The following is a 25253-nucleotide window of genomic DNA, read 5'->3' on the forward strand; positions in this document are numbered from 1 at the left end:
AATGTGTATGCGAATGGGATAAGCTCCAGCACACCCGCGACCCTAGTGAGGATAAGCGGTACTGAAAAAGGATGGAGTTCATTTCAAGTCTTTTTGACAATATGAATATCAAGACTTTTGTGCAAAAAGATGCAGAGTCCTCTAGCACTTAGAGCAGTTCGAATGACTAATATTGCAATAGTCCGGTGCAATGACCATTGTGCAAAGGGCGCCGAGACTTCAAGCGAGTAGTACGATAGTCTGGGACGATGTTGATTGTGCAAATGTTGCATGTACTGTATCATCCATCGATTTTCTGAGCCACTTCTCCTCACTAGGGTCGCGGGCGTGCTGGAGCCTATCCCAGCTATCATCGGGCAGGAGGCGGGGTCCACCCGGAACTGGTTGCCAGCCAATCGCAGAGCACATACAAACAAACAACCATTCGCATGCACAGTCACACCTAAGGCCATTTAGAGTCTTCAATTAATGCATGTTTTTGGGATGTGGGAGGAAACCGGAGTGCCCGGAGAAAACCCACGCAGGCACGAGGAGAACATGCAAACTCCACACAGGCGGGGCCGGTGATTGAACCTGGGTCCTCAGAACTGTGAGGCTGACGCTCTAACCAGTCGGCCACCGTGCCGCCTGTACTGTATCATATTGCTACCAAATTCTGTGTTGCACCCGTGATTGTGCAAATGTTGCATGTACTATATCATATTACCACCAAATTCTGTGTTCCACCCGCACGTTCACAATTCTTTTTTTTTTGGGCGGGGGAAGACCAAGCCCGCATTACTACTCAGGGATTTAAATATACATGTGCATAAATACCCACTGATATATAAGCATTGAAGTCATGTCAAAGAGATGAAGAGCCCAGAAGACTATACAATAGAACCTTATGTACACTTTTAATGTGGTCAACACAAAGGCAGGGTCATTGAGTGTGTCTGCTCCTTTTCCCAGAGGAAGTGTCGCTTTAGAAAAATACAGCACATGAATGTCTCTTGGCCAAACCGTCTTCTTGAACTGAATTCAAGCACAAAGGTTTACTGGCTCCTGCTGGCGTAGAAAGCATTTCAGTCTCAGCGTGTCGTGCGGTTCCTCAAACAGAACAAAAATGTAAAAGGCCTGCAGGCGGACGCCAGCATGCGCATGCTTTCGCTTTCTCGGTGCTCGACAAAACCAGCGCACCTGAACGCAACCGGGCGCCCATTATGTCATGGCGACACATGATACAAGGCACGCACACACACATACACTTGACTACACACAAAGGCACTCTGGGGAGATTTGGAGCTGTGTGTGAGAGAATGTGTGTGTGTGCATGTGTGTAAGTGTATGTTTACGCGTGTGTAGTTTGTGGACATAAGAGTGTTTGCATGCACGTATGTTTGTGTGGGCATGGGAATACATGCCTGTCCATATGTATGTGTACATTTGTGGACGCGTGCGTACATAGCTGTGTGTGCATGTGAAGTAAGCGTGCGTGTGTCTACATGTGTTTCAAAATATGCATGCGTATGCATGTGTGTTTGTGTGTGGGTATACGCATGTGTATGCATTTACATGTGTGTGTGTGTGTGTGTGTGTATACATTCTCCAAACATAATGGCCCTCCAACAAGTTCAAAGGCATTCAAAAACTTCACACTGGGGGAAAAAAAATAGATTAAAAAAACTCTTTGTCACCTTCCAATAACACTGTATAGATGTGTGTGCGTGTATACTCCAGCAGCTTTGTCTGTCTGTCTGTCTGTCTGTCTGTCTGCACTGCAGTTCAGCGGGGTCGCTAGGGCGCGCGTCCTTCCCCCTCTACCCATAGTTAATACTGGGCGGGCAGACCTGGCTTGAAAAGGCATCACGTGCGTCCGTGTGTTTTTTTACGGGGGCTACTTGACGCAGAGCAGGCCCCCCACGTTGGCCACAAAGTCGTCAAGGCTCTTGAGGAAGGCCATCTTCTGCTTGCGCTCCATGGCGGGCGGCGTGCTGCTGGCCGTCAGCGTGTTGAAGGCGGCCACCAGGCGCCCGTAGATGAACGCATCACGCTGGGACGACAGCAACGACTCCACCAGGTCAGAGTACTCCGCCTGCAGTGCAGGAGCAGGAGCAGCAGCAACGTCACATCACCATACATTGATACTTTGCGAGAGATATCCATAGTATCACAATATTAGTAATGCTGTCATGTTTACTTTCACTGTGCCGTGATACCAAATAATATGTTGATTATCACAAAAGGATAATATCAAAATACTTTTTCCAAAGAGATGTTGATAGTATCACGATAATTTACCAACAACATCTATAATAATGCAATATTTGGCCAATGATAGCTAGTATCACAATACTAGATTCTGATAATATCAGTAGCATCACAATACTTGGCTAATGATATCATTAATATCAGGACTTGGCCAATCACATCAATAGTATCACAATACTTTGTTAGTGATATATTTTGTCGGCACTATTAAAAGTATCACAATGCCAGATTTCACGATAATCAGTAGAATCACGATACTTTGAATAATATCGTTAGTATTAGCACTTAGCAACGATGTCATTAATAATATGTGACCAACGAGACTGATAATGTTACTATATTTGGTCAGCATTATCAATAGTATCACAATACTAGATTTTAATACTATAACAATATCAATAGTGTCAGGACACTTTGGCAAAAATATTGTTAGTATCAGTACTTGGACAACAATATTGTCACTATCACAATACTCCAATTACATCGAAGTATCACGATATTGACCATATCACTATTACAGCGACTCCTATCAATGAAAAGTCACAGAGAGGCTTCATTTAGGCTGTAAACTGTATGACGTGATCACGTTCAAACAAATCCATGCTGAAGTCCAGGTGACGGAGTGAATGGTTTATTGAGGAGAGAGAGAGGGAAAAAAATAACAGTAGTACGCCGGACGTAATTTGACGTACCGTACCGTGATGGTCAACTTAAAAAGTGTCTGAGCCTCACACGCCTTCTTTGTCCCAGTGAACAGGTGTCTAAAATTAAGAATCAGTGAAAACCACACCCACCCTGTGCCAATTACGGGAAATAGTATTGAGTGCCATAATTACCATTTAAGCCCCTACAACTATGCTTGAACAAAGACAATGGTAGTAGCATGATACTTGGCCAACATCATCATGAGTACCACAATAACTGAACAACGATATAGCGCGATATATTGATATGATGTCGTTAGTATCATATACTAATACTAGGGCTTGATAATATCACAATACCAACAGTATCACAGTGCTTGGCAATGGTATTGTTAGTATCGTGACAACAATGAAGTCACAATTGACCAACAATATCATCAGTATCACAATCATTTGGCAGCAATTTCAATATACTTTGCGAATGATATTGATAGCGTCATGAAGTATATCCAAGAATATCATAACTACCACGATATGCTTTAAGCAATTTTGAGGGTATCACTATGCTTTGCCAATGATATCCGAAGTATCACGATACTGGTAGGGTTGCAACGCTTAATTTCATTCACTCCACTCGCAATTAGGCCTGCCACAATAATTACTATATTGACATATCGTTTGATAAATAAAATGGACAGTTTTTCTGGACTCGATAAATTGTTATTGTCGTGGTGAGCTAGCATGTGGCCCACACAGTGAGCCGACGGAGAGTTGGACAGCTGCGTCATTAGCCGCGAGTGAGCTTGCGGAACACCGCCGGACCGTTGTTGGCTTCGTCCAGTACTCCACAGCCTTGCTCCACGTGCAAGCGCGTAGCACACGAGAGACACTAAAGGGAAAGTTAACCGTTTATGTTCGCTAGCCCAAGAGCTAACGAGCTAGCCCACGAGCTAGTGAGTTAAGGAGCTAAGCACCTTGCGGCGACGCCGTTTAAACCGTCAGCGCCCCCCTTCCACATTGTTGTGTTAGCCCGTAATTAACCCACACAAGGGAAAGTTAACTGTTTATTATGTTCGCTAGCCCGTAAGCAAACGAGCGAGCGAGCTTAGAAGCTAAAAAGCACGCTCCACCGCAGCAACGTCATTTAAAACGTCAGTGCTTCGCTGCGAGTTGTGTTAGTCCCTAATTAACAAACACAGGAAAGTTAACTGTCTATTAAGCATGAGCTCAGTGGCACACATTATTCGGGCAGTAGTTCACGACAGTGAAGGTATAATTGATTGACAGGTGAAGGGCTCGTCTCCAGCAGCTTCAGCGGACCAACCGCACAGTCCTGCAGCTCGAGGGAAGGCCTTATGATTGCAAAGGCATAAAAAAAAACCCCACAATCTTATCGTTTATCGTGATAGTTTTTGGGAAAATATATCGTCCTAAAAAATGTTATCATGACGATATCATGATATTTTGAGGGCAATATTTACAGCATCACGATACGGGTGGTTCTCATCTCTCTCAACACGACATGACAATATTTTGCCGGGGATATCATGCTTACTTTCTCTGCCGAACACGACAATATTGCAATGCTTTGCTAGAAATATTGATAGTATCGTGGTACTTTGCCAGTGATATAAACTGTCATCTCGTAGATAAGTGGAATCTGACCTGGTGCAGACAGACTAGTGTGTAAAGCGCTTCTCCGGCTGCCACAGTCATCTCCGTGTTGTGTTTCTGCAGCACCAACATGTCAAACACCAGCTGCAACATTCAGCACAAGTTCACAAAAAGTCATTCACACAAACAGGAAATGCGCGCGGCGTGTGCGCGTACCTTGAGGAAGTGTCGTGTGGCAATGAAAAGGGGCGTGTCCTTCTCCTGGTTTTTGGCACACTGCTCAGCCAACGGTGACAAAGCTTCCAAACAAAGCTGACTGATCTCCGAACCCATCCTGAACACTCATGTTAAAGGCATCTACTTGAATAAATAAATGCCGCACCTCAAATAAATTGGGTTTTCTTGACTTCTATGTGCATCAATCACTACAGTGGATGGCTACTCAAAATCCATTTTCTTCTCTATGTATGGGTCTTAGGTCTCTGGATGCATGGCCCATCAGTCACCAAAGTGGGCAGCAGGTCTAAAGCTGCTTTTTAAAATGCATTAGTCACTACAGTAGAAAGCTATTCAAAAGCACTTTATTCTATTTGAATCCGTTACTATAGTAGACAGTAATACAAAAGTTGTTTTCCTTTAAGTGCATCAATCACTACAGTGGACAGATATTCAAAAGCGCTTTTTTCTATAGGGATCAGTTACTGCAGTAAGTTATACAAAAGCTGTTTTCTTCTGTATGCATCAGTCACTACAGAAGACCGATACTGATCAGCGTTTTTCTTCTCCAAACCCCAATTGCGATGGAGTTGAGACGCTGTGTAAAACGTAAATGAAAACAGAATACAATGATTTACAAATCCTTTTCAAATAATATTCAATTGAATACACTCCAAAAACAAGACATTCACTGTTCAAACTGAGGAAGGTTGTCGTTTTTTGCAAATATTCTCATTTTGAATTTGACCCCTGCGACATGTTCCCAAAAAGCTGGGACAGAGCCAACAAAAGACTGGGAAAAAGTTGAGGAATGCTCAAAAAACACCTCTTTGAAACATTCCACAGGTGAAACACTTAATTGGAAATAGGTGAGTGTCATGATTGGGTGTAAACGGAGCATCCCTGAAAGGGCCAGTTGTTCAAAAGCAAGGATGGGGAGAGATTCACCACTTTGTGAACAACTGCGTGAGCAAATAGTCCCAACAATTTAAGAACATTGCTCAACGTACAATTGCAAGGAATTAAGGGATTTTATCATTTATGGTCCATAATATCATCAAAAGATTCAGCGAATCTGGAAAAATGTCTGCACGTAAGCGGCAAGGTCAAAAACCAACACTGAATGCCCTTGACCTTCGATCCCTCAGGTGGCTCCGCATTAAAAACAGGCATCATTGTGAAAAGGATACTGCCATGTGGGCTCACGAAGACTTCAGAAACCCATTGTCAGTTGACAGTTTGTCGCTACAGCTACAAATGCAAGTTAAAACTCTAGCATGCAAAGCGAACGCCATATATCAACAATACCCAGAATCGCAGCTGGGTTCTCTGGGCCTGAGCTCATTTGAGATGGCCAGGCGCAAAGTGGAAAATTGTGCTGTGGGCTGATGAGTACACATTTCAATTTGTTTTTGGAAATCATGGACATAGTGTCCTCCGGGCCGAAGAGGAAAAGGACCATCTGGATTGTTATCAGCGCAAAGTATAGATATAAAAAAAAAACTTGCCGATAACCGATCACCAATCCGATCACAAGATGGAGCAATGTGTCTATTTACATGACTTGTTCATTTATTGTATATACTTGTGTACTGTATACTGTATGCATCCATTTTCTGTACAGCCTATCCTCACAAGGGTTGCGGGCGTGCTGGAGCCCGTCCCAGCTCAAATTGTTCTCTTGCGTTTTAGACAAAAGTTAAAACACCATTGACCTCTAAGGGGGCATTCAAGGATTTGCCACTGACATAACTTTAGGTCAACTCAACATTACAACATGACAGAAATAATGGGTGCTAACTTACTGTAATTAAATTACTTTATTGCAATTAAATTACTATAATAAATACTGTTAATGACATTCGTACTCTAACTTTCTCACTGTCCCAGCTATATGGATGGTGTTTTCCAGATTTCGAGTCCGTTATGCATATCGTATTCTGTTTCTTTTTCCACTGTCCCAACTGCATTTGTACAGTATATGGCTCAGTCACTACAGTAAACTGCTATACAAAAACGGTTTCCTTCTATATGCATCAGTTACTACAAGAGACGGCAAAAGTTTTGTTTTTTATGCACCAGCCACTGCAGTAGACAGCTACTTAAATGTTTTCTTCTAACAGTCACTACATTAGTTGCTTTTTGAGTACGGGATGACACACTAGCACGCACTGTAGTAATTAGTGCAAAAGTTTTGAAAACAAACCGCTTTTGATTAGCTGTCTACTGTAGTGACTGATGCCTTAAGAAAATAACTTTTGATTATGTGCCTACTGTAGTGACTAAGGCACAACTTTTGACATCAAACTTAATAATATAGAATAAAGCAACGTGGATGTCTATTGTCGTGACTGATGCAAATTGAAAAACAAGACCTTTGAAAAGCTGTTTCGTGTGGTAGCTGATGTGGTGACACGTGAAGAGGATACGAGGTCATCCCGAGCTCCAGCGAGAACATGAGGCTCTTGAAGAGGTCCTCGGGCAGTTGTGGGATCTTCTCGGGGAAGATCTCGCAGATGAAGGTGATGAGCTTGTAGTACTGGTTGCACAGAGATGGGAACTGCAGAGCACAGGTGGTGGTGGGGGTTGGGCAAAGAGCTCAGCCAGATTCTTGCTACAAAGGGGATATTGTTGAAAAAAAAAAAAATGTGTCTAACCTTGAGAAGGTCCTGAGACATGAGGGGAAGAACGATGTTGACACCGTATAGGACCACGTCTGCGGCAGACACCGGACGACTGGACGCCGGCGTGCCCTGGTCTTGGCTACGGAACACGTCGTCTGGAACAAAAAACGACACAGGCATACGCGTGAGTTTAGAAAAAGGTACTGGGGCATATTGACCCACAACTCCCCTAGTAACAAAAGCTGATAACATACTATCAGAGGACAGGCATTTATAGTAATAGTAATACGACATTAAACATCAAAGAGGCACAGGCGCATGGAGGCACAACCCCCTCTGAACCAAGATTTTAAACATTGAAGACAGTGACAAGACACGGCTTGAGGGAGAGACAGGCGCATATAGTTGTACAACTCCCTTCACAGACACACAACTCCCTTAGTATCACGTTTCAAAAGTTGGACACAGGACCAAACAGACGCACAACCCCCTGAGCGTCACAAGTTTAAATATTACCGAACGGACACAGGCGCATGGAGATGCACAACTTCCTTAGTGGCATGGGTTTTGACATGAAAGAAAAAGCGAGTCACCTGTGTCACTGAAGTCAATGAACTCTTTGGAAAGCAGGTTGGTGAGCAGCTCCATGATGAGCAGTAGGTCCTGGTACTGGTCTTCCTCAGCGGCGGCGTCACTTCGCTTCCTGCTCTGGTTGTTCTTGGAGTAAACCTGCAGCAGCGTCAGGCACGCCTCGTACAGCTTCATCGACTTGTTCTGCGCACGAGTGACGTGGCTGCTGGTTATTTCCAGTTATTTCCTATTTTCATTTATGCAAGGATGGCGGTTACCAACCTCTCCCAGGTAGCAGATCTGCTTGTGAGCTACCTCCACAAAGACCTCAATGATAAGATTGATGGTCTCCGGTGTGTTGCTGTAAACCTGAGATGCACATGCATATGATCAATGACACGGACATTTGAGGAGGAACCCATCCGTGTGTCCACCTGTGCCCGCCCTGACCTCCATAAGTCCAATGCAGCTGGACAGGAAGTCCATGAGGAAGGAGAACAGTGAGGCCACGTTGTCGATCTGCGTGGCTTCTGCGATGCCGCACAGCGCCTCCAGCGTGGCCACGATCTCGCGCTTGACCGCCTCCTCCTGGCTGATCTGAGCAAAGTTCTCTTGGTTGATGAGGTTGAGGAATCGCTGCTGCAGAGGGTGCAGCACCTGAACGCAACGCCAAGCAGAATCCAACACACCGTATCTCATCATCATTATTACAATTTATAACAATGGATATGGCAAAAATAACAGATGATCAATGGGACAGTTGAAGACACGGGTTTCTGTCAAGTCCACCTCAGACCTGTTCGTTTTTGACCAGACGGGGCAGCTGCGATCGCCGACAGCTGCAGACCCCCCCTCAGCAATTACATGTGGCTTTGCACCCCGTTTTTTAACAACCGTCAGCCGATTAGGACAAAAAGACCTCCAGGATGCTGACAAGGATCAAGTTTTCCTCCCTGGGGGGGATATTACGGAGGGCATCCGTCAGTCTGTAAGGCTTTAAAAGACGGGGGGGCGGGGGGGGGGCGGGGGAAGACATTTTTGATGCTAAAAGCTGCTGAGGGCGCACGGCATGCTCGCTGTGCTCTGATTGGCTGATTCACTTCAGCCTCCAGGGAGCAAGAGATAAACACAATTCCGATGTCTTTGGGGGTTAAACTACCAATAGGGCGGAAAAGCACAATATTAGAACAACATAGTCAAGTAATGCTAACATGTGCTTAACATGAGAGCACTCATGATCGAGGTAATGTGTGTGTGTTTGTGTGTGCGTAATGAATAAAAGTTGCTGTTTTGAAAATATGAAAGATAATCAAACAAAATATACTAGTATGAATTTTTTTTGTAAAAGATGTAGACTACAAATCAAATTAAATATGATAAATATCAAACAAAATAAAAAATAAAAATGTTAAAATACATAAATTGCAGTGGCACTTTAGCTGTTTAAAATGTATTTCTAATGAGTAAAATGTCATGTCCAGATGTTAGGGTGTGTTACCTCGGCCCAGTACTGCTGCTTGGTGTCTGAGTCCATTTGTGCGAAGCCTCCTAGCACCAGTGCCTTCATGAGGGTCCTCTGCACCGAGCTGGACAGCAGGTGCAGTGGTGGACTGCGGCCGGCGAACTGCTTGGCCAGGTTCCACCAGCTCTCGCATTGCACCACCATGTTGGCCCTGTACACACTGGGGACTCAGTACTCCGCCATCTTTTGACTTTCCCCCCGACTGACTGGCCTGACCTCTCGCGCCGCTCCACCAATGTCACCAGCAGCTCCACCGTGTCGTTGGCCAGCTCCGTCTCCGAGCTCCACACCGACAGATTGGTGATGACTTTCTCCAGCAGGTAGCCCACGATCCACTGGGCGCCCTCCGTGTCCGAACCAAACGCCGTGCTGAAGGGGACGCTGACCTAAGGAGAACAAGCCGAGGCACAAAACACAGTTTATCAAGTGTAAAATTAATCCATGAATATAGGCAATGATAGTAACACCCTATTCTTGACCACCCCAAAGGGAACACACATACCGAGACATAAATATAGGAACTCCACACCTAAAATATAAAATTGAAGAAGCCTTTTGGATTAAAGGTGAAACGTCTTCAACAAACAAGAACAGTCCAGTTTCCCTGATTCAACCTGTGCGGATTACCATGACCCGGATGATTGAGAATCTACACAGACACGACAACCACACAACTTTGCCTTGGGAAAGTACATTTAGCTTAATGTTAACAAACAATGCAAAACGTCATGGACAGGCTAACGAATAGCATCCATGTGACAGTGTTATAATGCTTTAAGCAACGGATATTTGAACACAAACAGTGCATCAACACATGTAGACTCACAGGCATATTTTCTTTATTTCCTGCAAAAAAAACTATTATAAAATCTTTTTTTTGTATACCACTTTTAATGCCAAAAAATAAAAAGCAACCCAAAGTGCTTCACTGAGATAAAACAGAATTAAAAATCACAGTATGAATACAAAAGCCTACCCCTCCCATCCCCACAGGTAAATGCAGACACACCCATACGAACAAACATATCCAAACACACAGACACAGCATCTATTGACCAAGAGCATAGAGATAGTATACAGACATGGCAAGCTACTAAGGCTAGACGAGGAATGACAATCTGTTTGAGCCATTTACACTGAGAAGAGCCACAGCTCGTAACCACAGAGGATGTCACAGAAACCACGATGAATATAATATTGCTGCAGCTTGCTGAGTCACTTACAGTAGTTGTGAAACGAGTCTTCATTTGTGTCTGTATGTCCCCTGGTGGCCATGTCAACCACATTAGTAGGAGCCGCAATGAATTAATGATTATGATGCACAAACTGTTGAATTATTTCATTATTTTAATTATGTTATTACTGTTTTTACAAAGTACATTATAGAGTGCTATTTTCTGCATAAAAAATATTCCAAGAAAATTGTTTATTTTTTTTTGTAGTGATGTTAAAATTAACCAAAAGCCTCGAAGCTTGTGTCAGACTGAATCCCAATGTGTCGAAATGGTGCTTCGGAGCTTGTATCGTCCCCCAAATATCATGCGACCGTTTAAGTTCGAAGCTTCATGTCATCACGCATATCGACAGCTCGAACCGGATTGGTTGCTGTCATTTGATTTGACAGCTCGTTTGGCGCCAACTTAGGAACCATCAAGCTGTTCAGTAGCTTGGTGGTTCCTAAATAAACTGTTGAACAATTGTTATTTTTTAATACAAATTTAAGACAACTCTGTGCCCTTTTGTTTCTGTTCACGTCATCCCTTTATAATAAAGATGCACGCGTGACCAACATATTTACTTTGTGGAATCCAGCTTTTTAATGCCAACATTGTCTATTTAAATTAACATTAACACACTTATGTAAATAATACATCGACCAACATTGTAGTTGATCTTTTATTCCTGAAAGATGACGAGAGAGTCTTGTTTCACACAGTTTAGTGACATGGGTTGCTGTGACTTCTTTCGTCCACCGGATGTCACTAATGTTCTCACTGACGCACCAAAGCTCCGAATCTGTTCCAGCACAAAGCTTCATGAGGCTTCAGCCACACATCACTAGTTTTTTGGGGAGCCTGGAACAATTTAATAGCATTCCCATTAATTTCAAAGAGGAGAGATGATTTAAGATACAAGTGTTTTGCGTTATGATTGTGGTCATGGAATGTGTTTAACTCCTATCTTAAGGCACCACCGTACGACGCTGAATAAACGAGATTTCATTGTGCCAAGACACCCTGCGTTGGATGTAGCAAAGCAGCTGCAGAACATAACAAGACCAAGCTTTGGCTCCAGCTGATACCAAGCCAAGCTTTTAGAAGCTAAGCAGGACATTTGGATTCAGAATGCTTTAATTAGTATTGAGAATTAATTCAAACAGGTTGAAGACACCCCATGCTGGGTGTAGTAAAGCAGCCCCAGAACATAACCGAGGCCCTGTAAATGAGAGCGTGTACATATATAAGGAAGTGTGAGTACTGTAGGCAACCCACCTGCTGGTAGAGCTTCTCATCCATGAGCAGGTAGGTCTTGGCCCAGCGTCTCAGGAACCAAACAATGTCTTTGCCCATCTGAGGACTCAACAGCTGTGTCAAACTGGCTCTGCTGGCCCTGGACTCCACCTCGGACGTCCTCAGCACGGCCGACAGCAATCTCACACAAACAGGCACACATTTATAAAGTCTACTGTATGTACAGAAAATAAGAGAAGGCAACGGTTGGATTACCTGATGACTGAGTCAGTGCGGTCGAAGCCCGGGATGGACGAGGCCTTCTCCCCCGGCGAGCCCAGAATCTGCAGCGTGGTGTTCATGTCCACCTCTGCCGAGCACTTGACTGAGAACTCCATCACCTCGGAGGGGATCAGCGGCGTCTCCCCCTGGGGGTCGTCCGCCAGGAGATACCCTGAATGCAGCACACAATGCATTAAAGAAATGGGACACAAATTCCAGCATCCAAAGCTAAGGTTCAGCGACAGGTTAGGCTCACGTTAGCATGTTAGCACTACAAATGTTACAAAAGCACAGCAATTTTATTCGAGACTGAGAGCCACTGCAGCAAAGTAGAGACTATGGAGTATCATACTGTAGCATCCAAAGCTAAGGCGCAACAACAGGGGCTCGTGTTAACGCCTCAAATGTTACAATTTAACGCCTCAAATGTTACAATATTGTGTCAATTGGATTAGAGAAGAGACTGGGGGCCACTGCAGCAAAGTGGAGACTATGGAGTATCATATTGTAGTGTCCAAGGCTAAGGCACAGCAACAGGGTAGGCTAACTTTAGCAGGTTAGCCCGGGTATACTCAAATCCTGCAATAGTGTATCACTTGTATAGGAGAGGAGACTGAGGGCTGCTGCAGCAAAGGGGAGACTGTGGAGTATCATATGGTGACGTGTTTGTTTTTGTCATTTCTAGCCGTGAAACCTTAAATTTGACAATGAAGTAGGATTTTATCCGAAAAGAGACTAAGAGCAGCTACAGGCCATGCTTGTTTCTGGTTCTCGCTGGTGTTGCTGACCTGAGACCAGGATGAGCCAGTGGATGTCTTCGTAGAGGTCATCCAGTACTTTGCGATCCACTGACATCAGGTCTGATGAGGACATCAGGTGCTGCTGGGTCCTCTGGAGCTGACCATGGAGTCGTGTCACGCGGTCCTCCAGGAGGCTGCCAGCAACGGCACAACACATACAAACGCCACACTCAACTAACTTGAATGCATTTGTTGCTATTCTTTCTATGTTATATTATTCAAAATCTAATAATTTCTGGATATATACAGGGTGGGTGAAAACTAAATAGGCATTAGAAATTTCTTATGCATCTTTGGTCTCACTGATGTCATCGTGAACAATGTTTAAAAAACAAAAAGCACTAATGGGAATCTTATTTCTTGTTCATTCCATCTCTGGCTGTTATAGAAAACTGGTTGACACAACCGGTGCTTATGTTGAAATTTGAGGATTTACTTTTCCCATTTAATAAAGAACAGAATTTGTGAAGGGAATATGGATTTCGTTTTCCAAATTTTAATGCCTAGTTACCTTCAACCCACTCTATATGTGCATGGAATATTTTAATAAAACAATTGCGACAACATGGTTATTTCTTTACGTTCTAAAAACAATTAAATATCCCAAATATAAATAAATTACATCAAAACTGCAAATAACTGAAAAAAAGAATGAAAAAAGAAAAAAATATTACAAATAAAAAATGCAACAACTTCAAGTTACAGAACAATAGACATACAACTGATATATACTTATATATATATATATATTTTTTTTTTACATAATTATAATTATATAATTTCATGATATATTATGGCGGTTAGCACATCTGCCTCACAGTTCTGAGGACCGGGTTAAAATCCGGCCTCGCCTGTGTGGAGTTTGCATGTCCTCCCCGTGCTTGCGTGGGTTGTCTCCGGGAACTCCGGTTTCCTCCCACATCCCCAAAACATACACAGTAGGTTAATTGAAGACTTTAAATTGCCCGTAGTTGTGACTGTGAGTGTGAATGGTTGTTTGTTTATATGTGCCCTGCGATTAGCTAGCGACCAGTTCACGGTGTACCCTGCCTCTCACCCGAAGATAGCTGGGATAGGCTCCAGCACACCCGCGACCCGAGTGAGGATAAGCGGTACGGAAAATGAATGAATATTATATTAGAGAGAGAGAGAGAAAAGAGAGATAAATGAGGACAAATACAAAATAAAAAGTAAAACAAGTTTGACATTTAAAAACTACACAGAAATGTCACAAATAAAATACAATAATAATGAAAAAATACTGAATAAAAAATACAAATAAAATTAAAAAAAGAAAATAATACAAACCTTTAAAACATCAAAACTAATAAGATAAATGAAATATAAATACAATAAAAATACTGAAAAATTAAATACAATGAAACGACTACTAAAAAAAAAAATAAGAAATCAAAATCTAAAAACAACATGAAAACCAACAGAATTTAAGAATATCAAGATTAATAAAAGGTAAATAAAATATTAATTTAAAAAAATCTAATCAAAAACCAAACACACTTTTCTCACATTAACTAATGAACTACTAAAAACATGCTAACCCATTGTAGAAGCTACCCTGGAAATATTAACTACGAACGATGCATGTGCATGTATTTCTGTTGTGACACTTCTTAAAGATCATTATGTCCCAAAAGAGAGTTCACACTTTACAAGTATGTGATGCCATGAATGTTACAGATGTGTACGAGTGTAACTTGCATTTAAAGACGCTCAAAGGGTGTTTTACCTCGTCAGGAGGGGTATGCAGTGGTCTGAAGCCACCCGCCCCAGCGTCCCAATGCTGGAAAGCTGGTCCGAGAACAATTCTCTGTCGTCTTCTTGCAGCTCGTTGATCTCCTCCTCCTCATGGGATGACACGCCATTCACAGACTGAGGAAAGGAGGTGAGGCGGTGAAGTTAGCGCGGATGTTTAGCAGGTTATGAAAGTGTCAAGGATCTGACCAGATTGCGGGTCCCGTCGGGTGCGGCCAAGTGACACTGGATGTAGGCGTTGAAGACCTGCACGGCGGGCTGGACGAAGCAGCCGCGAGGGAAATGCTCCTCGTCCTGCACCAGCGTGAGCCACGACTCCAGCAGCCTGTCGTACGCCTCCATGTACACCATGTCATCCTTATCCAGCTGTGCACAGACACAAACGCAGGTCTTCAATGATGGTGAAGGCTACACGTGAGGAAGAAACAACTACATGTCAAATTATTACATGACATTTGGTCAAGCTCTACCCTTGTGGAGTTGCATTATTAGCATTTTGTGTATTATGGCAAGAGATCAAAATTTTCCATAATGCTCCGCCCAGACGCAAAGACCAAAAATAAAGTGTTTCACAATTAAAAGTCGACCATTTTGTTTAGTATACAAGATTCTAATTTGGCAGCAATTAGACCCAAAAACCTACAAGTACAGACCCTTTCCAAAACATTTGAATATCATGGAAGTTTATTTCCATAATTCCATTCAAAAAGATAAACTTTAATAGATTATAGATTCAGAGCCCACAATTGAAAAAAATTCAGGTATTTATTTGTTTATTTTTTACACAATTTGGGCTTCCAGCTCATAAAACTAACAAAATCAGGAATTCAAAAAATTTGAATACTGTGAAGAAATCAGCCCAAATTTTGCAGGCCATAAATGTTTTAAACGGAGTGTCACACACTAATCATCTACTAAACTCAAAGCATCTCCCAGTGTCATTAAATTGCTTCAGTTTGGTTAAAATTTCTCAGTTGGGTTCAATATGGGAAAGACAGCAGATTTGACAACTGGCCAGAAGACCATCATTGATACCTTCCCTAGCATGGGTAAGCCACAAAGGTTCATAGCTAGGGAGGTGGGCTGTTCAGAGTGCTGTGTCCAAGCATATCAATGGAAGGACCAAATGTGGCAGGAGAAGATGCACCAGGAAAAGAGATGACCGTGGGCTTCAGCGGATTATCAAACAGACGATTCAAGAATCTAGCAGAGATCCAGAAAGAGTGGAATGAGGCGGGAGTCACAGCTTCAAAAACCACCACATTCAGACGCATCCGGGAGATGGGCTACAACTGTCGGGTTCCTCGGGTCAAGCCACTTCTGAGCCTGAGCCAACATAGGAAACGTCTCAACTGGGCCAAGAAGAAGAAGCACTTGACTGCAGGCCAGTGGTTCAAGGTCCTCTTTTCCGATGAAAGTAATGTGTGCCTTTCATTCGGGACTCAATGTCCAAGGGTTTGGAGGAAGACGGGTGAAGAACAGAACCCAAGCTGTTTGAGGTCCAGTGTGAAATATCCACAGTCCGTCATGATTTGGGGTGCAATGTCCAGTTGTCCAATGTTGGTAAACCCTGCTTTCTTAAATCCAAGGTCACCGCAACGGTCTACCAGAATGTTTTAGAGGACTTCATGATTCCTTCTGCTGAGCATCTGTAAGGAGATGCAGATTTCATCTTCCATCAGGACCTGGTCCCTGCCCATACCACCAGAAGCACCAAAACCTGGTTTGATGCCCATGCCATCACAGTGCTTGACTGGTAAGCCAACTCGCTTGATCTAAATCCCATGGAGAATCTATGGGGTATTATCAAGAGGAAAATGAGGGGCACCAGACCCAAAACTGAACTGACAGCAAGCATCAAGGAAATCTGGGCTTCTACTCATCAAGGAAATCTAGGCAATGCCACGGCGCATAGAGGCAGTGATTAAAGCAAAGGGATTCCCAACCAAGTATTGAAGATTAACATATCGTTTTGAAAGTACCATATTTTGATTGATTTAATGTGACCCTAATTTCTTTCTTTTTTTCTACAAAAAAAGAGAAGTAAATGGAGATTTTTTCACAGTATTCTAATTTTTTGAATTCCTGATTTCGTGGGTTTTATGAGCTGGAAACCCAAATTATGTAAAAATAAACATACTTGAAATTGTTTATAATGTATGAAAGTAACTTTTTGAATGGACTTATGGAAATAAATGCATTTTTCCATGATATTAAATTTTTTGGGAAAGGGTCTGTAGTTTAAAAAAGGACCATTAAAAGAGTCGCTTCACAGGACTAAGAAAAACAATTCCTATAGCGGAGGTGGTTCAAAGGAGAGGGAAGAGTGCTGTTTTAGTGAGTCACCTATGGATGTGGAAAAGGCATTTGATAGTGTGAGGTGGACTTATTTTAACAAAGTGTTTGGAAAAATTCAGCTTCAATACAAACTCAATTAGATGCATACGGTCACTTTACTAGGAGTCAACAGCAAGAGTAAAAGTGAGTGGATTGGCAGTCTGACGGATCGGATTACGCAAGAGAGGTCGACTGGACAAGGGTGTTCCCTATCACCAACACTTCTTGAAATCTTCATCGAACTACTATTTAAAGCAAATCATCAGGCAGAATAATAATACTGAGGGGATGGAGATAAGAGGATCGGAGCACAAATTGAGCCTATTCGCGGATGACCTAGGATCATATTTAGGGCATCCACACCTGAGTTTTACCAGTATTGATAGATCTTTGTCTCAGTTTTGTTGTGGTATAATTGAAGAAAACATCGGCTCATCCAGTTATCTGTTTTAGAGAGTGACAACACCTCAATTGGACTATAGTCATCTGGCGACACTGCTAGATACAACTGTGTGTCATCTGCATAGCTATGATAGTCAAAATTAAAAGTTCTGAAGAATTTGACGAATGGGTAGCATATACAGGCTGAACAGAAGGGGTCCAAGAACTGAACCTTGAGGGACCCCATAGGTCATTGCCATTTGATGAGATTGAACACTTCCAATTGTTACAAAATAACTCCTTTCCTCCAGGTAGGACGTGAACCATTGAAGGACTGTTCCATTTAGTCCTACCCACGTTTCCAACTTCTTCAGCATTATATTATGATCTACCGTATCAAAAGCCACACTGAGGTCCAACAAGACCAGAATTGACACCTTTCACGAGTTAGTATTCAACCTTATATCATTTAGCAATTTAATAAGAGCAGATTCTGTACTGTGATGAGTTCGGAAAACTAATTCAACAACAAACAAGTGTCTGAGCTATTGGAACCTCACATAAATCTCATATTTCCTCTCAAAATGTTTTTTTTTCCAAATGCAAACATAAACATTGCGTTTCTATCAGTTAGTGCTTTAGTTCCTTTATTTCCTGTTGAGCTTTTTGGGTTTCCCAATTTTCTGTGACATTTTCCACTGGATACCAGAAGCACATGCTCGTGTTTTGGCCGCTTCTTACCATTGCTTTTATCAATAACCTGTTGTCTTCTTTCTCGCTCACGATCCCTAGGTAGATTTCACGACAGTACTCAAACAGGACATAGTTGTCTATCTCAAGATCTATTCTCATTTTCTTTTCTTTTTGTAATGTTCATAAGAGGTTCAGTCGCAGAGCTGTCTGAATCACTGGATTCTCTACTTTTGTCCACACCACCACTTTCTTTTTCACTGAATTCCAAACTGTTCGTCAGCTTTCCTACTTTCCTATAGCTCTTTCCCTCGTCTACAGCCTTTATAACCTTCACAATGTCCTCTTTGGCATGTGTTTTGCAAATGCTGGTGCCCAGCTTCGGGTTGTATGTGCGCACCATGATATCCCTTATTGCCCCAAGAATTTGGAGGTCTTTACCATGGAAATAAAATAAGAAAATATTCTTCCACAGAATAACAGTACCATAATGATGTCTAAACTACTAATGTTTGAAAAGGCAGCAGTTACTCACCACCTCCTCTAGGGCGGCGCTGCGTCCAAAGGAGCAGGTGAGCAGCGTTAGGCAGTTGATGAAGGAGGTGAAGAGCTCGCTGGGCAGCGCCGTCAACACACTCCTGGGGAACATGGTGATCAGGTTGAAGATGATGTTGGAGATGCCCACCGCCTCAGAATCCTCAATCTCGATGCTGGGGGGGGAAGCATTTTTAACCTGAAAACAATCATTTCTATTTCCATTGTTTCCTATGATTTAAAAAAAATGTCAATTTAAATATACATTACTCAACTTTTTATTTCAATTAACTCTTAAAAGTAACATTTAATAAAATTTCTTTTTGTTTTTTTACATCTTCAATTTAAGAACTAAATTGAAAAAAGGTTTTAACAAATGAAAAAAACAGGGACTGTAGTATTAAGAGCTAAATGACAAAAAAATTTAAAAAATTGCAAAATACAAAAACAAGGATATGTAACTATTAAGAGCTGAAGTAATTTAAAAATGTAAACATTTAAACAATACAAAAATAAACCCTGGGAAAGGTTACTAATGAAGCCTAAATTAATTTTTAAAAAAAAATTACTATTAGGAGTTAAATCAACTTAACATTTTTATATGAATATAAAATAAAGAAACAAACTATTTAGTGCCAAATTAAAGACAAAAAAAATAAAACATTTAAAAATATACTAAGAAATAAACAGCCAAGTTACAAACAACTAAGAAATGTTACTAAATGGGCTAAATTAAATAGAAACATTTAAAAAGAGCCCAAAACTAAAATACAAAAATAATGTCACTATTAAATGCTAAATGAAAATAAATTACAACAAAAAATACAAGAACTGTTATGATTAAGAGCTTAATTTTTTTACATTTCCAAAACAAAAAGTAAAATTTTACTATCAAGTTAAAAAAATAATACAAACAAGTAAAAACTTTTTACTATCAAGAGCTAGATTAATTAAAAATAATTTTTAAAAAAACATGGAAACATTTTTTAAAAAATACATAAAAACAAAGAACGCTAATTTAAACGACCACCAACGTGTGTATCCCAGTTGGTTTGGCCCACTAAAACATGGTATTAAAAGAAAAGACACTTTTCTGGTACAATTACATCTAAAAAGGCGTAGCCTAAAGAGCTGGGTGTAAAAAGTTTAATTTATTTGCACTATTGGTCCTGAATTTTCTGGATTATTTTTACACTTGTGACGTTTCTGTCGCGGATAACCTATTTTACACTACTTATACGGCCGTTACAACTGTTACCACTTGTCAAAAGTCCTGTTTTTAGCCACCTGCTGGTACACAATGCTAAGCTGTGTCCTCGTCACCTTGACTAAAAGGCACATGGAAATGTGCCAGGTCTCGTTAAAATGGCTGATTAAAACTATAAATAAACAGTGAGTCAACACAATGCCCCCTTTCAAGTGTTGCCGCGGTGTGTGTGGGGGGGTAGACTGCGTGAAAGTAGGACCACTGCATTGCAACGCACAGCTGTGGAAAATTGCTGCGGGTGGCGTCTTCCTCAAACTTGATTCCGAGGAGCAATTTTCGTGGACGTATGTGTCTCAACTGGCAAGCTGACCCTGGTTCACCCTTAGCCTCCACAGTGGAAGTCACTCCTTTATAAATTTAAACATTTAAAAAATGGGGTTAAAAGCAAAAAATAATACTTCTAGGCACTAAATGTTATTAAAAATAAAAAAGTGTAAAGTCGAGTTAGGACTTCTCAGAGTTGTTGGAAACACACATGCACATCATCATCCAACAACATTTATCATTTCAGTCGTGAGGCATGTTGCTGTTTTGAATGGGGAAATTGGCATTTTCAGTGGTTTTCAATGGGGCTTTTATCTTATTTTGTCATCATTTTTTAAGTTAATGGTTAACTTCGATTTTGCACTACATAAGAATGAGAAAAACCTTGCTGCATGCTTTGAATGTGGGGATGCAGCAATTGATAGTTTTAGAACCAAGTGTTGTACTGATTATCCCATCGATTAATCAAGTAACCAGATGAATATTGATTTTGCCTTATTAAAGATTACAACATGTAGCATGTAAGGTGCCGGACGGTATTATTTTTGTCCACTTGGGGTCGCCATTCTCACGTTCTACTGTAGTATCTGTAACTGAGTGAGTATGGCTTTACAAGTGGGGCCCGGCCGGCCTGGTGAGCGATGTGGGCGTCAGCAGATGAAAGTGGCGTCGTCATTAGCAGCTCGTGTATGAATGTGGTTGGTGTGCGTTTGTTTTATTGTTTGTTGAATAAAGCGAATGAAAGTGCACCGGCGGCTGTGTCTATCCTTAACCTATTGCGGAAGCATTACAATATGTTCTAACGAGCAATAGTAGGCTAAATTATTGTATTTTATATTCTTATTCTGTTTATATTTGACAAGTCTTGAGATTTATTGGGCTAATCTAGGACCTCTGGTATCAAATTTCATGCCATATTTTGTGCAAAGGTGTGTTGGGATGACAAACTCCCCGAATCCTTGAATAACAAATTAGCTAACGTGGATATGTTATCCTGGGTATGTGATTGTAGACATGCTTTTCTGGTACACATTGCATATTATCTTCCTTGTTGATTGTGAATTGATCCAAAATTTTGGAAATTCTCAGTCTTTTACGGACTCTTTCCTCCTCGCTCGCCGCCATCGTGCCAACTTATTTCTACACGGCATGGTGCGTGCGTCTGCATTACCATCAGTCTGTGTGGAAAAATCCAAGCGAAGCTACTTGGCCGAGGATTTGCTATTCGATAATTGGTGCAATCCAATTTGAAAGCCAGCTATATTACTGAACTTGATTAGTGTGGACTTGATCATGAAAGACACACACCATTATCCAACAACTGTGGCACATGCTTTTCATTTCAGCAGCAAGGCACGTTGCTGCATGCAGAAAATCTGTGATAACGCTAAGAATGTTTTTTCTGCCAAAGCATCATTACCATTGTAACATTTTGTTTTTATTGGCTTTTTTTTGTGTGTGACGTCCCTCCATTACGTGTCTGCCTTCAAATGTTGAGCAGTTTAACCTCAGTTTTTATCATGCCGTGTCTACTAACCCATTGATCATGCTGAGCAGGCCCTCTATCAGGTGGGCCAGGTAGGAGATCTGGGCACTCTCGTCCGGGAAGATAGGCCCGTGCATGGAGGCCAGCTGGGCCAGACACTGTAGAGAGTCCTGGGCCATGTCCGAATCCTCGCGGATCTTCCTGTGAACCTGGACAAAAAACACCAGGGACCCTAATCACGTTTTATATTGGTCTAAAACACATTTTTATATAACATTATCAAGCAATGACACTGACAGGCTTATCATTTCAATAGCCAGAAACACTTGCAGACACCAGTAAAAGGTATGAAACGTTGCTGCATGCTTTGACTGCAACCCTTAATCCTTTATTATTGAATTAGTTTGTGGAAAAAAAAAAGAAAAAAAAAAGCTGTACATGAGACACTTTTTATTACATACGTACCATTATCCATTGCGAATAGTGACACTAGGGCTGCACGATTATGACAAAAATGATTATTTTATTATTATTTATTATTCCTCATGTTTGGGCAAACATCTATTATTTTGCTTGCACTATTTTTCAACAAACAATATGTAAACAGTTTTGAGTGCAAAATGAATAAAAATAAATGATAGATAATAAAACAAAATCTACCCAAGAATTTCTAATTTTCCAAGGGCTAATTGAATAAATATGCTATTACAGACAAATCACAAAGTGCAACTCAATAGAAGCAAATACAGTTGATACATAAAAGGCGGGGAGAACGGCTCAATTGTTCTGCTTGATCATAGGTCAGTCGTGGTCGCAAATTACAATGAAGTCGACAGTTGTGATTTCCCCCTCTATTTACACCGCCGTTTTTCACTGCGGTCAGGCCAGCCTTCTGTCGAAGTCAAGCCCGCCGCTACAACGACTGTTAAATCTACAATTCATGGTAACGCGTTGCCAAAGTGCTGCATGGGCTGACTTCAAAAGGAAAGCCTCATATATGAATACATTGGACATCAATGCCATTTTTGGCTTTTATTTTGAAGTTGACCCCACAGCGTGTTGCTGGCATGCTACTGTAATGCATAGTATGAACAATCGTTGTGGTGGCTGGCTTGAATTAGACCTTTCAAATAAAGGCTGGCCTGACCGCTTTCATTATTCATACAGGTTATTAAATGCGAGTTTGGAGAAATAATTGTGAGAGAGGATAACTTTTCTTGTCCAGTGTTTTGCTGTTTTTTCAGATGAGTGAACAGATAAATTGTGTTATCTTGCAGGGCAGACAACTCTGCTGCACTCTTCACAAATGGCTTCTTGTTTAACATCACTTGCCTTGAATAAAAACATGTCCAGAAAACCGATGTTTTCAAGGCAATAGCTCCTCACTATGACGCTTTTCTCCTCCAAAATTCACTGTACTAGTTGCTTATTATTATTCGACCAAAAGTGACTGAGGCTCCCGGCTGCAAGGTGTGCTGGGCACCGCTTGCTTGTTGTTTAGCCAGTTTAAGGCCTCCCGTGCACTGCACGATGCGGTCGAACCCAACTGAAACCGGACCGTCGCATGAAAATAAGAGTTGCCGACGCGACCTCACACATGGACGATTAGCGAGCCTGTATAGGCGTTTGATGCTGTTTAGACAATATTTTGGACTTTATCACATTTCTTAAACCTTAAAAAGATGGAATAATCGTTAAGGAAGAGGTGGGTTGCTAAAGATAGTGGACGTGGGCAGGAATAAAAGCGTGTGTGTGGACATTTTAAAGGAGTCTCGCTGACTCCATTCTTTTGAACATACCCAGCGAGATACCGTAATTTCTCGTATAATGTATGTATAATACGCACCCCCAAAGTTGACCTCAAAATTCTGGAAAACCCTTCTACCCATGTATAATCCATTTTTACAATGCATCATTTTGCTTCTACCCATATGAACAAAACAAAGTTCACAAATGATTTAAAAGAATTATTCTGAAGTTAAGCACTTTATTTACACAGGCAATACTTTCTTTGTTATTTACTTGCTCTTATTTTGAAATTCACAGCCCTACTTTTATTTAGTAAATGAGAGAAAACACAATTGTGCTCATATGTTTGATTACCCAGGCAGAATTTGTAAGATGGGTACAATTCTTTAAAGAAAACATGAAGGGGCAGGCAAAAACATACAATTTTATTTTAATGGGTTTCAAATTAAACGGTCAAGCATTTCAGAAAAGCATTATTACTAAACAAAACATAACCATAAAGAAATGAATGGTGGTTGCTGTTCAGTCATCAGTCATATTTAAAAAAAACTATATTTCACAAATTCTGCCAGGGTATGTAAACTTATGAGCACAACTGTACATATAAGCACTCATACATACCCCTGACATATTGGAATGAAAGTGTAGAGTACACCTTTATCATAACCACTAGGTGGTGATAACCTCTAGGTGGCGGTGGCATATTGGAATGAAAGTGTACAGCTTTTTCATAACCTCTAGATGGTGGCATACATTTATAAAATGTGAAAGTTCACCCCCCCCCATTTTCCCCTACACCTATGTATAATGCGCACTATTGACTTGACAATTTTTTGGAGAAAAAAATGGACATTATACACGAGAAATTACGGTGACAAATTGATGCTTTTTATACACCAATAATTTGGCTTGGTGTGGCCTTTCTGTGTTTCGCTTGCGTAAAAACATGGAAATGTATTTTTGGCAAGAGTGAAACCTGATATCCATTTTGATTGGCTGTAACTTGCAACTGTGCACGCCGGTGATTAAAATTTTGAATCGTCGAAAAAGCAGTGGCCGTCTGATTAGACACTCATGAAAACAGTTGCCAAATCACGCACACTGCGTGACAGTTACATTCAGTCCGGTTCGGTCCCTTCGCTCGGTATGTGGCAGCCTTGAATTAAGCCTTAACCAGGTGTTTGCCCCTGATGGCTGGCTGACTAGGTTGAGAAAGTGCTTAATTTGAAGCAACGCCCTCATTTTAAATGTAAAAAATCACCGACCATTAGGTTAATTTAATCGTGGCAGCAAAATCGTGAACCCGATTAGAATTCGATTAATTGTGCAGACCTAAGCGACATACAACATCAGTAGCGACACATTTTCCACATCAGTGACGAGGCAGCCAGTCTGCTACATACTTTGAATGGGGAAAACTCAGTTTTCAATGGGACTTTTTGGTTTCTAGGAACAAACGTGTAATTTCTTTCGTGTCACTTTGCCATTTTTGGCTAATTTGAGGAACTTATTTTCAACACTAAAAAAAAAAGGCGCAAAATATTTAAAATTTTATTTTTCAACTGTACTTGGTGTTTTTAGACCTCGAAAAAAAGTGCTTCAAATTAACGGACAAATTGCTTTAACGGATTATCCCTGCCCCCTTTTAGTCCGGTAATATGACGTTCAAGTGGTTATATAGATGCCACGTTAACACTGTGTGTTGAGCTGGAAATAAATGAAATAAAACAGAAATACACGACTGCAAGTTAAAGCAAAATAAATAAATAAATCGTCCGAAAGCCAGGTCACTCATATTTC

At 41.3% G+C, this 25253-nt stretch overlaps 1 protein-coding gene across 2 annotated transcripts in view; it reads right to left on the bottom strand.

Annotated features, from left to right (window-relative positions):
• Positions 1–785: 785 nt before the first annotated feature.
• Positions 786–25253, bottom strand: part of xpo4 (exportin 4) — a 54901-nt gene continuing 30433 nt past the window's right edge. The window contains exons 8-24 of one of the 2 annotated variants that reach the window (XM_061692876.1): positions 21756–21913; positions 18689–18863; positions 14935–15153; positions 14720–14862; positions 12961–13106; positions 12167–12344; positions 11933–12092; positions 9657–9826; positions 9417–9591; positions 8369–8575; positions 8201–8287; positions 7942–8122; positions 7382–7503; positions 7154–7284; positions 4725–4842; positions 4560–4652; positions 786–2074 (exon numbers count right to left, since the gene is read on the bottom strand). In XM_061692876.1, coding sequence (XP_061548860.1) covers positions 1877–2074; positions 4560–4652; positions 4725–4842; positions 7154–7284; positions 7382–7503; positions 7942–8122; positions 8201–8287; positions 8369–8575; positions 9417–9591; positions 9657–9826; positions 11933–12092; positions 12167–12344; positions 12961–13106; positions 14720–14862; positions 14935–15153; positions 18689–18863; positions 21756–21913 — 2661 coding nt within the window. In that variant the 3' untranslated portion in view covers positions 786–1876. The remainder of the gene's footprint in view (positions 2075–4559; positions 4653–4724; positions 4843–7153; positions 7285–7381; positions 7504–7941; positions 8123–8200; positions 8288–8368; positions 8576–9416; positions 9592–9656; positions 9827–11932; positions 12093–12166; positions 12345–12960; positions 13107–14719; positions 14863–14934; positions 15154–18688; positions 18864–21755; positions 21914–25253) is intronic. The other variant, XM_061692877.1, reaches the window with a different exon arrangement.

This window comes from Phycodurus eques, chromosome 12, assembly GCF_024500275.1.
Source record: "Phycodurus eques isolate BA_2022a chromosome 12, UOR_Pequ_1.1, whole genome shotgun sequence".
Classification (NCBI taxonomy): domain Eukaryota; kingdom Metazoa; phylum Chordata; class Actinopteri; order Syngnathiformes; family Syngnathidae; genus Phycodurus; species Phycodurus eques.